A 15,389-nucleotide genomic window follows, 5' to 3' on the forward strand; every position below is an offset into this window, starting at 1 on the left:
AGGAACACAGCAGGCCAGGCAGCATCAGAGGAGCAAGAAAGCTTACGTTTCGGGTCGGGACCCTTCTTCAGAAATTGGGGAGGGGTAGGGGGCTCTGAAATAAATAGAGAGAGGAGGGGTGGGGCTGGGGAAGGTAGGTGGGGTGGTGATAGGTGAGTGCAGGTAGGGAGTGGAGGGGATTGGTCAGCGAGGGAGCCTACAACCCAATGTCTCAATGTGGAATTTACTAGCTTAAAAATCTCCCCACCTCCAACCTCATCCCATGACCAACCCTCCCTCTCATCCCCACCTCCTTGACCTGTCCGTCTTCTCTCCCACCTATCTGCTCCTCCCGCCTCACTGACCAACCCCCATCATTGCCTACCTGCACTCACCTATCACCACCCCACCTACCTTCCTCAGCCAAACCCCTCCTCTATTTATTTCAGAACCCCTACCCCTACCCCATTTTTGCTATGTTCCTCCAGCTCCACACTGTGTTGCACCAGAAAACCACAGCACCTTTACTCCTGACTCCAACTTCTTGTCCTATCCCTTAATTCTTCTTAACAATCTATTCATCTTAGTCTTAACTACATTCATGGACTGAACTTCTACAGGTCTCTGGGTAGTGTTTCCCTACAATTTACAACTCTCCAAATGAAATATCTCCTCATTAGGGATGGGCAATAAATGCTGCCTCACCAGTGATGCCCTCATCCCGTGAATGAATAAAGGAAAAAAAATTATGCTGGCATGAAATAACTTTTAGCATAAAAATTATTTTTAAAAATAATGCTTTTTAGTTAATTGGCTGGGTTTTCACAACAATTGATGATAGTTTCATGGTCACCTTTCCTGAGACTAGCTTTGAATTCCAGATTTTTCTTAATTGCTTAATTTGAATTTCCAGCTGCTGTGATGGGATTCGAACTTGCCTCCTCAGATCATTAATCCTCTGGATTAATCGTCCAGTGATACTGTCACAATGTCACCATCTCCCCTACTGGGTTCTAAACTCTGGACAGGCGCTTGAAACCTATGACTCAGAGATACCATCAGGTCAAGACTGGCAGCTGACTTAAATTCCAAGACTATTCCCTCATGATAACATATTCTGAATACAAAATTGGGGAAATGAATGATTCTCTTAAAGAAAATGTGCCCATCAACCCTCCCTCCGCTTTTGTCTGCAACTATCTTGCCAGGAAGGTGTTGAACATAACTCCCAGAATATCGGACAATTCCGTCATGAGCTGTTATCTCCTGCAGACATTAAAGCATCTAATGATCAGGTACCGGGAACAATACAAACTGACATCTCAGTATACCTCAGCTCAGAGTGACACATAGAGGAGCTGTGCTGACAGATAAGCACAAGAATCTGCTACCTGCGGTGGGACAGCTACATTAATTACAAAAATAAGTTTCCATTTGTTCAGATGGGGGACTGTGAGCTCATCCTCATTTAATCTTCAGCTGTAAAATGAGTGCTCACATTTAGAAGGTTGTTTTTAAAGTGAACATCCTCTGTATACAATCACTGTTAGAACTATAACTAAAAAGCATTATTTCAGATTTTTAAAAATAATTTTTATGCTAAAAGTTATTTCATGCCAGCATAACTTTTTTTCCTTTATTCATTCACGGGATGAGGGCATCACTGGTGAGGCAGCATTTATTGCCTATCCCTAATTGCCCAGAGGGCAGATAAGAGTCAACTACATTGCTGTGGCTCTGTAGTCACATGTAGGCCAGACCAGGTAAGGATGGCAGTTTCCTTCCCTAAATGACATTAGTGAACGAGATGGGTTTTTCTGACAATCAACAATGGATTCGTGGTCATCATTAGATTCTTAATTCCAGATATTGATTGAATTCAAATTCCACCATCTGCCGTGGCGGGATTTGAACCTGAGTCTCCAGAACATTATCTGGGTCTCTGGATTAACAGTCCGGTGATGATACCACTAGGCCATTGCCTCCCCTGGTTTATCCTCCAGAGGAGACACCTCCCACTCAACTCTGTCTCATCTCATCAACAAATCTTTCTAATAATTTCTCCCTCATAAGACAGTAAGAAATAGGATTGATTGGTCAATCTGGACAAGATCTTCGTTTAACATTTCATCCAAATGACAGCACCTCAGTATTGCATTGGGGTGTGTCAACTGAGGATTTTTGTGGCCAAATCTCTTGGAACTTGAAGCCATAAACTTCTGACTGACTGGGCAGAGCGCTACCCACTGAGTTAAGTGGCCCTTCATCAATTAACTGGTTTCACGGGTGATGAATGGCCTCTTGGACAAGTATTGAAGTGCCTTCTCGAGGGGTATCGTGGTGATGGTCGGTGTCTTCAGAGGAGCCGAGGGGGAATTTGTGTTTTTTCCATAAGAAAGGTCAAACGACTAAGGAAAGGGTGGTTAGTTTGTTAAACTTCAACTGGAATCTGCAGAGGGACCTCACTACAGCTGTACTTAGATCAAAGATAATTGAAAAGATGAAGTGGATCAGCAGTAGGACAGAATCAACTTACGAAGGCCTTGGGCAGGTACAGAACTCCCAGTTCATATGAGCGGATCATCAGCTGAAAGCCATTCTTCTCTAGAGTTCCCCAGGCAGCCTTTGACAGATTGGCACTAAGGTACAGGAGGAAAATAGGACAGCTATCAGTCTTGGAACTTGATTAACATTATGCTTCTTAATAATTCACTACAGATCAACATACAAACTTTCACAGACTGTCAACTCCTTCAGAATTTACAGCAATAAATCTACTCAGTCCCTTTCTGGTTTATCTTTGCAGGCATCATTAGCAGATTTAAAATCTACAGCAGTTATAGGTCCTGTCTGTGCTGTCTCTCTCCAGGTTGTTACACTTTACATAACAAACGTTTATCGCCAACAATTTCGAAGTCCATGTGAATAACGGAGAGTTTTTCTGTGAGGTCATCTCGTGACAGCGCAATCTGGTCCAATATGTTCCCACCATTCTCTCAGAATCACGGCACGTTACAGCACAGGAGGAAACCATTCTGCCCATTATGCTGAGAGATGGTTCGCTGAAAGAGCCATCCGATTAATTTCACTCTCCTCCTGTCCTTTTCCTTTAATATTCCCACAGTTGCGGCCAAAACAGTGAATGCTTTCAAGAAGGAGTTAGTAATAGTTCTTGAGGTTAAAAGGATCTTCTCTGAGGAATCCTCAGACAGGAGCATTCCAGCTTGTCATAGCTCCTTCGATGGTTTCTCTTCCACAGCGGGACCTTTCGTTTCAAGGCTGATGAGTGTCATCACCTTTCCTCATTCGCAGATCTGCTGACTCAAGGGGCAAGCCAGATTGTTCTGGTTTGCACTCTGCCCAATATCTCAGTGGGCCTGGGCAACCAGAACCAGGCCCAGTGCACAAGGTGGGAGCTGATCAGAGAACTGACTGCAAGGACATAACTTTTTGGAGCAGGAGGTGGCCATTCATCCCCTCAAGCCTGTTCCACCATTTGTTACAACCATGAATGGCTTTATACCTCAACGCTACTTTCCATCCATTGCCGATATCCATTAATTCTATTTGAGTGTGTAAAATCTTTTGGTCTTCACTCTAAAGTATAGAATTCCTAAAGTGCAGAAAAAGGCCATTTGGCCCATATTGCAGCAAAGAAATAAATGACATCACAAAGCAATTTCAACAATAATAATTAAAGACTTTCAACTTTACATCAACTTTCAGAAATCAAAACCAATGACAAAATGTGATAATTCATTCCAACATACTTATGTTTTGTTTATGCCATTCTGTAAGGTATTGTTAAAGTAGGAATTTTGTGGGGTCAGATTTAAGCTAAGTGGCAAATAAAACTAAAGAGAGATGAGGAGAAGTGACATTACATAGTGACTTGTTACGATCTGGAACGCACTTTGTGCTGGCACAGAGGAAACAAATTCAATAGTAACTTTCAAAAAAAAAGTAACACTTGAAAAGGAAAGATTTGCAGAGCGCTGGGGAAAGAATATGGGATGGGATGATTTGAAAGAGCTAGCACCAACGCAATGAGCGAAATGGCCTGCTTCTGCATTATTGTAGCAAAGAAATAAATGATATCACAATCTTTGTCCATGATGTAAGTAGCAGTTATGCCTATTTGCACACAGCAAGGTCTCACAAAAATCAATGTGAGAATGGATGGGGGATAAATATCAGCTTGTCTTCAAAAAAATTGCTCTGGAATGCTTTATGTCCTCCTGAGAAGGCAGACAGTCTGAAAGATGGTGATTGCAAAATTTAAAAGTTATGTGAGGTTACCTCCTGTCTTCAACTTTGAAACGGTCGCTATGTTGAAAAATTTTTCATTGAACCAACTTGGCTGAGAGGAATGTTGTTGGTTAAGACCATAAGACACAGGAGCAGAAGTAGGCCATTCAGCCCACTGAGTCTGCTCCACTATTCAATGAGGTCATGATTAATCAATAATCTTCAACTCACTTTTTCCTCCTAACCCTTGATCATGTTACTGATTAAAAATTTGTCTGTCTCAGCCTTGAATATACTTAACAATCCAGCCTCAACAGCCCTCTGTAATAAAGAATTCCACAGGTTCACTACCCTCTGAGAGGAGAAATTCCTCCTCATCTTCGTTTTAAATATGCAACCTCTTACTTTGAGAGTTTGTCCTCTGGTCTTCGACTCTCCTACATAGGGAAGCAACCTTTCCGCATCTATCCTGTCAAGTCCCCCAAGAATCTTGTACTTTTCAATAAGGATGCCTCTCATTCCTCTACATTCCAATGAGTACAGGCCCAATCTACTCTACCAGTCCTCATAAGACAGTCCCTTCACTCCTGGTATCAACCTTGTGTAGGTACTCTAGACTGCCCAATGCCAGTATATCTGGATGACAAGTTTATAAGATGATGAGAGGCATAGATAGAGCGGTTAGCCAGAGACTTTTTCCCAGGGCGGAAATGACTATTACGAGGGGGCATAATTTTAAGGTGATTGGAGGAGGGTATAGGAGAGATGTCAGAGGTAGGTTCTTCACACAGAGAGTGGGGAAGCGGCAGTGGCAGTGGAGTCAGATACTTTAGAGACTTTTAAGCGACTCTTGGATAGGCACATAGAGGATAGTAAAATGTAGGGTATGCAGGGAAGATTGATCTTAGTAGGATAATAGGTCGGCACAACATCGTGGGCCGAAGGGCCTGTACTGTGCTGTACTGTTCTATGTTCTATCTTTTGTGGGATAAAGGACCAAAACTGTTCACAGTATTCCAGCTGTGGTTTGACTAGGCCCTTCTATAATTTCAGTGAAACCTCCCTTCTTTATTGGTCCATTCCCTTTGAAATAAAGTTAATTTAGATTACACATGAAAAAAGGGCTCCACTCATTGGCAGATATCTTACAGGTGTATAAAGAACTGATCTGCATTTATAGGATGCTTTTCAAGTCCTCAGTAAGTGTTTAATTGTTGATACATTACCTTGGCAATGCAGCTATTTTTACCATAGCAAGTAGTGACAGCAAAGCTTCACAGACATCAAGGAGAGGAACCAGATGATCAAGGTTAGTCAAGGATAAACATTATCCGATGTCAGCCGATAGATTTCCTCGGTTCGTTCTTCAAAATACTGCCATATATTTTATCTCCTCATGAGAGGACAGGCAGGGCCTTACCCAGAATACAACACCTCAGACATTGTCACAGTCCCTCCATACTGCATTCAACAGTTACAGCCTGCATGGGGTTTTAAAGTCTCCAGAATGAGGTTTGATGACATGGCTTTGCTAGCAAAGAGCCACTGACTGGGTCACGACTGACACTATCCCTCTCCCTTTACAAGAACCAAAGAGTGAGGAATAGGAACGTAGTATGAGGCCATCTGCACCTTTGGGACTAGTCCTATGTTCAATAGGACAGTGGCTGTTCTGGTCGTGGTCTAAAACTCAGACTCCCGCTTTCCCCACCCAAAACCTGGGACTCCCTTGTCTATCAAAAATCTACTTCTGCCTCGAATCAATTCAAATACCCGGCTTCCAACAGTTTCTGGGCAAGAAGACTCACAGACTAGCAACCCTCAGAGAGAGAAAAATATTCTCCTCCCCACTGTCATAAACGACCTCTTATTTTTAAACTGTGTCCCTTTGTTCTAGTCTCCCCAAAACGAGGAAATATTGCCACACTACCGGAAAAATGTGGAGGCTTTGGAGAGGGTACAAGTACATCTTACCAGCATGTTGTGTGGTTTGGAGGTTATTAGCTATGAGGAGAGATTGAACAAACTTGGTTTGTTTTCACTTGAAGGGTCAGAGGCTGAGGGGCGACCTGATAGAATTTTACAGAATTATGAGAGATATGAACAGAATGGATAGTCAGAGTCTTTTTCCCAGGGTAGAAATGTTAATTACTAGGGGATATAGGTTTAAGGTAAAAAGGGGATAAGTTTAAAGACGATGTCAGAAGCACTTTTTTTTTTTTTACACAGAGGGTGGTATTTGCCAGGAATGTGCTGCCAGAGGAGGTGGTGGAGGCTGGTCAATAGCAATGTTTAAGAGGTATCTTGACAGATATATGAATAGGCAGGAAATAGAGGGATATGGACCGTGTAGAGGCAGAAGGATTTTAGTTTAGAAAGGCATCATGTGTCGGTGCAATCTTGGTGGGCTGAAGGGCCTGTTCCTATTCTATACTGTTCTTTGTATCCTCTCACCATCTACTGAACCAGAGGGAATGCTCTGGGACATCGGTTTGAATCCCAGATGGTGAAATGTGAATCAATGAAAATATGAAATTAAGAGCTAACGGTGACCAGGTAACTATTTTTAATAGTTGTAAACATCCATCTGGTTCACTGATGTTCTTTAGCTAAGGCAATCCCTTAGCGGTTAGCACTGGTAGCTCACAGGGACCTAGGTTCAATTCCACCCTCAGGTAACTGTCTGTGTGGAGTGTACACATTCTCCCTGTGTCTGCGCGGGGTCCCTCCAGATGCTCCGGGTTCCTTCCACAGTCCAGGAACGTGCGGGTTAGGTGGATTAGCCATGATAAATGCAGGGTTACGGGGATAGAATGGGGGGCTGAGTCTGTGTGGGATGCTGTTAGGAGGGTCGTACTGACCCAATGGCTCAAGTGGCCTCTTTCTGCACTGTAAGGATTCTATGAAATCTGCTATCCTTACCTGGTCCAGTCTACATGCGACTCCAGACCAACTGTAATGCAGTTCAAGCAGCAATTTAGGATGGGCAAAAATGCTGGCTCATCCAGGGACACCAACATCACATGAACAAAAGTTTAAAAATCCATCACATCATGGCCCTGCCAAAGTGGACAAGTTCACATTTACCCACGTTATACTCACCTGCCCACTTACTCATCCCATCCATATCGCCTTACACATTCTTACATGCTTGCCCATTGGCGCCATCCGCAAGTTTAGTCACCAGATATTCAGTCCCCACATCGGTGGTGAAAACATAGCCTCCCTATAAACCTAAACAGAGCCAGTGGATCGATACAGCCCATAATCTGAGGGCGCTGACTGGTGAACTGAATTGTTTTCAGTCACTTCTCATTGTAAACTGTACATCATTCAAAATAGAACAGGGAAAATCGATAGAAAGCATGCTCCCTCTTATTAAAAGCCCCGACCTCATACTACGTGGCACCATCAAATGACTCCATCTTTTACACAATTTAAACATCATTGTTGAGTGCACTGGAATCTAAATTAAATCACTTCACTTCATTTAACATGATGCAGATACACTCTGAAGGTACATAATGTGACACTGATACTCTGCCTTACAGGTTATTTAATAACAGGGACACCTTTCTGACATTCATTCTTCAAGACTGGTAAGTGTTCTGGGAGCTCAGAAACAAAACTGCTTTTTAAATTGGGAAGGGTAGCATGGTGGTTATGATTTGGAACTAGTCTCCGAAGATTGGACTGACAATTCAGAGGCAAGAGTCTCTGTGGGGATCGCTTAGTGGGGATCACTTAGCTCAGCTGGGTTTATAGTACAGAGTGCCGCCAACAGACCAGGTTCAATTCCCACACTGGCTGAGGTCACTGTCAAGGTCCCTCGCCTTCCTTTGCCCCTTGTCTGAGGTGTGATAACCCTCAGGTTAAACTCACCACCACTTGTCTCTCTAATGGGCAAGCAACCCTGGCGTCCTTTGACTCTATAATGTGAAAGGGCATGCTTTGCCTGAACATGAGGCAGCATGGTGGCTCAGTGGTTAGCTCTACTGCCTTACAGCGCCAGAGACCTGGGTTCGATTCCAGCCTCAGGCGACTGTCTGTGTGGAGTTTGCACATTCTCCCCCATGTTTGTGCGGGTTTCCTCTGGGTAGTTCAGTTTCCTCTCACAGTCCAAAGATGTGCAGGTTACATGAATTGGCCATACTAAATTGCCCATAGTGTTCAGAGATGTGCAGGCTTCCCATGTGCTGGATGGGAAAATGCAAGCTTATGGGGGTGGGTCTGGGTGGGATGCTCGTTGGAAGGTCACTGTGGACTCGATAGGCCAAATGGCCAGCTTCCGCACTGTAGGGATTCTATTCTATTCTATGAAGAGTCCAAATCTCACCACAGCTCTGGGGAATTTCAATTCAATTGATACAATCTGGCATAAAAAGCTAATATCAGTAACGTTAAATGTTGTAAAACCCAACTGGTTCATGAGGGGAGGAAACCAGTCATCCTCACTTGGTCTGATTTACAGGATTCCAGATTCGTTGTAATGTGGGTGATTCAGGAGTGGCCATAGAAATTAGGGATGGGTAGTAACGTGCTATCAGAAACACCTACATCCTTTGAATGAATGCATTAAGAAACAAATCTCTCCTCTATTAATATCCCTGGGTTCTATTCCTTTTCGGATTGATCACCTTGCTATTTGGTACGACAATGACTGAGTGATACTGGATAGAAGGGGGCCATTCTAAGCTGTACATCTGTGCATTTCCTTTGACAGAGTAATCCAAGTGGTTCCAAGTTTTCAGATAGGCCTGCTAATATTCCCCTCCAAATATTCACCAGTCCCTTTAGTATATTGCTATTGAATCTGCTTCCAGCATCCTTTCAGGTGATTTCACTGTACATTTCTACTCTACATTGTAACTTGCTGCAAAAAACAATTTTTTCATCTTGGCCTCTTTTTGGGCCAATATTAAGCCTTTTACAGAGCACATGCAGTCAGCTGCATCACAGCTTCTAACCCAATCATTTAAAGACTCAGCACAAGCGTCCAAAATGAAACCAGACCTGGATCAAACACACATCCAGTTCTCCACACAGCCTACCTTAGACATTAGCCAACTTCCCTTCTGTGTTGTCAGGTCCAAATCCTAGAACTCCCTCCCCAACAGCCTGGTGGCTATATCTATAGCCCATAAACTTCAGCATTACAACAGGGCAGCTCACCATCCCCTTCTTCAAGGCAACTAGGAATGGACAATAAATAAAAAACTAAAAGAAATGTGAATGCTGGAAATCAGAAACAAAAACAGAAATTGCTGGAATAGCTCAGTAGGTCTAGCAGCATTAGTGGAGAGAAATCAGAGTTTACGTTTCAGGTCGAATGATCCTTCCTCAGAAATGGGCACTCGATGCTGACCCAGCCAGTGATGCCGACATCCTGAAAAGCACATGTAATTGGAGAGCTACAGAACCCAAGAGATGCCATTTATACAACACCTTCCCAACCTCAGGACATCCTAAAGTGCCTCATAGGCTGCTGAAGCACAGTTGCTATTGTAATCCAGGGAAATCTGGTAGCCGATCTGCAAACAGCAATATCCCACCGGCACCAGCAAGCCAAGTGGACAGACAATCATTTTAGGGATGAAATGTTTCTCTTGTCCCATGAAACCTTAGACCACCTTTGATGTATTGCGAACCACATTAAAGAAATGATGTAAAGGCATTGGAGAAGATGCAAACAATATGTACAAGGATGATGCCAGAACTTCATAGAATCATAGAACTCCTATGGTGTGGAAGCAGGCCATTCGGCCCATCAATTCCACACTGACCCCCTGAAGAGCTCCTGCCCAGACCTACCTCACCACCCCATCCCTGTAACCCTGAATTCCCCATGGCTAACCCATCCTGCACATCCCTGAACACTATGGGCAATTTAGCATGGCCAATCCACCTAGCCTGCACATCTTTGGACTGTGGGAGGAAACCGGAGCACCCGGAGGAAACCCACGCAGACACAGGGAGAATGTGCAAACTTCACACAGACAGTTACCCAAGGCAGGAATCGAACCTGGGTCCCTGGTGCTGAGTGAGTATTGTCTCTTAATTCATTCGAGGACGTCGCTGGCTATGCAGCATTTGTTGCCCATCCCTAATTGCCCAGAGGGCAGTTAAGATCAACCACACTGCTGTGGGTCTGGAGTCACTTGTAGTCCAGGCCAAGTAAGGATGGCAGTTTCCTTCGCTAAAGGGCATTGGTGAACCAAAGGCTGAGGCCCTTTTCTTTAGAACAGTCTCCCTGCTGAAACAGCCTTTTTTTTTTGGATGAAATGTAAAATTGGGAACCGATTTTGCGGAGTTGGGAAGGAAGGTAAGGAAGGTAAGGGGGTGCTATTCAACTTCTCAGTCCTGCTCCACCATTTAATAAAAGTCATGCTCGTTTGTATCTCAATACCATCAATGTGTCTTCACAGCAGTATCTCCAGACAAAAATGGATATCAAGCCACAAAGGAGATAATGGGACCTACAGCTAGGTTTTAAGCAATGTCTTAAAAGAGAAGGGAGAGGCCAAGGGATTTAGGGAGGAAATTTCAGGGCTTAGAGGCCAGACAGCTGAAGTAAAGGAAGCAGAAGATGAAAGCAAGATTGGAAGGAACACACAGATCACAAATACAGATATAGGGAGTTGGTCTCTTACTGTGGGGCTTGACATCCCATTGATCAAAGAGATTTCTGTTGTTTAAAAATAATTTAAAGAGAAAACTTTGTACCAACCACAGATTTCTTGATAGGATTTACAGAATTGGCCAGGTATCATTCCACTTGATACTCGGGACATTTTACTAACCTATTCTTAACCCTCTGGCGAATTGGAAACATGGGTACAATTTACCTGCGTGCACACACACCTGGGGACAAATAAGCAGCATATTGTGCTGCAACAGCAGATTATAGTTCTCTGGTCTCAGATGTGAAGGTCTCCTTCAGCTGTCAAACAGGAATCCGCACGATATTGACAGCACTTATACAGGAACGTAAATTCATGGGTTAACGGTTATAAGACAGGACAACAGGAGTCATTAAGATAACAAGTGCAAATCTCACATCAAAACATAGAAAACAGGAGCAAGAGAAGGCTATTTGGCCCTTCAAGCGCACTCTGTCATTAAATAGTGGAAAATAATCAAGCAAATTAATGGACTCCTAAGGCCAATGGAATGCTGGCCTTTATATCGAGAAGACTGAAGTTAAAACATAAGTTATGTTGCAGCTGTACAAATGCATGGTTAGAGCCCACTGGGAGCGCTCTGAGCAGATCTGGGCACCACACCTTAGAAAAGATAAGATCAGAAGTCACACTACACTGGGTTATAGTCCAGCAGGTTTATTTGAAATCACAAGCTTTCGAAGCCCTGCTCCTTTATCAGGTCTCCATCTGACGAAGGTGCAGCGCTATAAAAGCTTGTGATTTCAAATAAACCTGTTGGACTATGACCTAGTGTTGTCTGACTCCTGACCTTGTCTGCCCCAGTCCAACATCTTAGAAAAGATAGATTTGCCTTGGAGAAAATACGAGATAGTTTACAAGAATGATACCTGGACTTCAGGGGTTATGTTATGAGAAGAGATTATACAAATTAAGACTACTTTTCCCGAGAATTTAGAAAGTTAAGGGTGATGTGATTGAAGTCTTCAAGATAATAAAAGGAAAAGACAGGATAGATAAAGATAAACTATTTTCACTGATTGGAGATTCTAGAACAAGGGGCATAGTTTGAGAATTAGGGCCTGACCGCTCAGGAGAATGTTAGGAAACACTTCTACACACAAAGGGTGGTAGAAATTTGGAACTCTCTTCCAACAAACAGCAGTTGATGCTGGATCAGTTGTTGACTTTAAATCTAACATAGATGAATTTTTGTTAAGTAAAAATATTCAGGGAAATGGACCAAAGTTAGGTAAATGAGAAGTATTTTTCATTTAGCACAGAGGGTGCCACATTTTGCTCTGTGATCGATTACAGTTCCTTTGGAATTTTAATCAGTGTTTTCATTGAACAACTTTGAGTGTTTATATTTACTGGATATACTGCCCATCCTCATCGATGCAATCCACTGATATCTTAATTATTATCTTCTAATTAACAGATATTTTTACAAACTGCTTAACATAATTCATTTGTGTAACATCCTCAGAGTCACTTAGTGATGGTTTTTGACTTTTACACAATATTGCTTCATACAGGAGGTTCATGGAATTAGTTGATCATCCAGTCAAAAATTTAAAATTAGCTGACAGTAAATATTCTAAACCATTCAGCCATGAACTATCGAATGAATCTCAAATCGTATCAGGCTTCAACAAAACAGCAACAGAGTAACAGGAGGAGGCCATTCAGCCCCTTGAACCTGGCTTCTATTTGGACATCATTCTCCATGCTTTCTTAATCTTCAGGATCGACTACAGCAACAGTGCCCTGGCAGTCCATTCACCTTGCACCCTCCGATGAGCTTAAGCTCCTTTAACATTCTGCTGCCAGCATCCCAAGCCACAGCAAATGTTTGTAACCACCTTTGGCCAGAGTGCCAAGTGGACGGCCCACCCCGGGTTCCTCCTTAGGTTCACAACATCACAGATATCACTCTTCAGACAACTAGATTTACTCCTTGGGATATCACGAACTGGTTGAATGCACTGGGTACAATGGATACTGAACACTGACAACATCCTGGACGTGGTTTGTGATTTTTAAAGTTTATTCTTTTAATTTAGTCTTGAATTTCTTCCTCTGCTGGTCAGGGGAAGAAGGTTGGCAATGGCACCTGGCGTCACCCCTGTTCTTCATTCAAATGGGGCTGCGGGATCTGTTTGATCCAATGGAGAGATTAGCTGGGAGCTTGTGTGAAATGTCCAGGCACCTATTACAGATGGGTAGCTCATCGGTACGACACTGGAGAAGATCAGCCTTGAGTACCGAGCATAGGTTCTTGATGGCTTCAGGTTGTTAGAATTTAAGAAAGACTGCAATGTTTGAACTTTTAGCTATATTTCTTTATTTTTTTTTGACTTAATACTAAGAAGGATTGTGATGTTTGACATACATTTTACTTTTTTTTTACACTATACTAAGAGTGACTGCAATATTGAACTTTTAACTTTTGCTCCTTATTTCTTTCTACCTTGTTCTTAGGTTTCTGTGCCGAAGATGGCACCGTGTGTGGTGACATTGAAAAATTTTCACCGTACTCCTGCGCTTTTGTTCTTCAATACACAAAGTCTAAATCTAAATCTAAAATTTTGAAAGCAATTGGTCGGGGTGGAAGGAGACAGCAGGGGAGAGTGAGATCTAAAGAGACAAAGAAAGAGAGAGGAGAAACAGGGAGAGAAAGCAAGAGAGACAAGGAAGAAAGAACAGGGTAAGAAGTAAGAGAGAATAAAAGAGTAAAAGAGAGAGAGAGCGAAAAAGGGGGAAAGGGGCAGAGAGAGAGAGAGGGAGAGGGAGGGGGAGGGAGAGAGAGATATTTTTCAATGCTGGAAGCTTCTTGGAAGCTTTAGGATTGTAATCCTAAAATCAGAGTCAGTCCATTCAGGAGACAAATTAGGAAGCATTTACGTACACAAAGGTAGAAGGAATGAAGAACTCTGTCCCACGAAAGACAACATATTGGTTTAACTAATTATTTTAAATCTGAGATTAATATACCTTTGTCTTGCAAGAGTCTAGAGGAACAGAGGGCCATAAGAGAGGTGGATGGAGTTAAGAAGCCAATTAATTACACCGTAATTGAATAATTTAACAAATTCGAGAGGCTGAATGAGCCAAGTCTGCTCCTGTCTCCGTGAGTCAAATTCGACGTGAGGATGCTGTCAGAAGAACCTAGGTGATTTGTACAAACGATATTAGACACAACACAAATTATTCTACCCCAATCTCTGGGGTTAATCCCAAACTCTCAGGATTCCCGAGACTGCAGGCTCAGACTCTGCAGTCAGGAAGGGAATGGGTGACCACCAGACAGAGCAAGAGAGATAGGCAGGCAGTGCAGGAATCTCCTGTGGCTATACCCCTGCAGAACAGATATACCGTTTTGGATACTATCAGGGGATCTCTCGGGGGAAAGCAGCAGCAGCCAAACTCGTTACACCACCGTTGGTTCTGCTGCAGAAGGGAGGGCTAAGAAGTGTGCCACGGCAAGAGGTACAGGGAACCCAACTGTAAGGGGAATAGACAAGCGTTTCTGTGGCCACAAACGAGACTCCAGGATGTTATGAGACAACAGGGTGCAGGGCTGGATGAACACAGCAGGCCAAGCAGCATCATAGGAGCAGAAAGGCTGACGTTTCGGGCCTAGACCCTTCATCAGAAAAGGGGGAGGGGAAGGGGGTTCTGAAATAAATAGGGAGAGAGTGGGAGGCGGATAGAAGAGGGATAGAGGAGAGGATAGGTGGAAAGGAAACAAACAGGTCGAAGAGGCGGGGATGGAGCCAGTAAAGGTGAGTGTAGGTGGGGAGTTAGGGAGGAGATAGGTCAGTCCAGGGAGGACGGACAGGTCAAGGGGGCGGGATGAGGTTAGTCGGTAGGAGATGGGGGTGTGGCTTGAGGTGGGAGGAGGGGATAGGTGGGAGGAAGAACAGGTTAGGGAGGCGGGGATGAGCTGGGCTGGTTTTGGGATGCGGTAGGGGGACGGGAGATTTTGAAGCTTGTGAAATCCACATTGATACCATTGGGCTGCAGGGTTCCCAAGCGAAATATGAGTTGCTGTTCCTGCAACCTTCGGGTGGCATCGTTGTGGCACTGCAGGAGGCCCAGGATGGACATGTCGTCTGAGGAATGGGAGGGGGAGTTGAAATGGTTCGCGACTGGGAGGTGCAGTTGTTTATTGCGAACCGAGCGTAGGTGTTCTGCAAAGTGGTCCCCGAGCCTCCGCTTGGTTTCCCCGATGTAGAGGAGGCCACACCGGGTACAGCGGATGCAGTATACCACATTGGCAGATGTGCAGGTGAACATCTGCTTAATGTGGAAAGTCTTCTTGGGGCCTGGGATGGGGGTGAAGGAGGAGTTATGGGGGCAGGTGCAGCACTTCCTGCGGTTGCAGGGAAAAGTGCCGGGTGTGGTGGAGCTGGAGGGGAGTGTGGAGCGGACAAGGGACTCATGGAGAGAATGGTCCCTCCGGAAAGCAGATAAGGGTGGGGAGGGAAAGATGTCTTT

General features: G+C 43.9%; 1 protein-coding gene across 1 annotated transcript in view; it reads right to left on the reverse strand.

Moving 5' to 3' along the window:
- tdp1 (tyrosyl-DNA phosphodiesterase 1) overlaps positions 1-15,389 on the reverse strand; it is a 124,923-nt gene that overhangs the window by 29,537 nt on the left and 79,997 nt on the right. The window contains exon 13 of the mRNA XM_048600022.1: positions 2,516-2,618. Within this exon, the coding sequence (XP_048455979.1) occupies positions 2,516-2,618 (103 nt within the window). The remainder of the gene's footprint in view (positions 1-2,515; positions 2,619-15,389) is intronic.

This window comes from Rhincodon typus, chromosome 8 (assembly GCF_021869965.1).
Source record: "Rhincodon typus isolate 14 chromosome 8, sRhiTyp1.1, whole genome shotgun sequence".
Taxonomy (NCBI): domain Eukaryota; kingdom Metazoa; phylum Chordata; class Chondrichthyes; order Orectolobiformes; family Rhincodontidae; genus Rhincodon; species Rhincodon typus.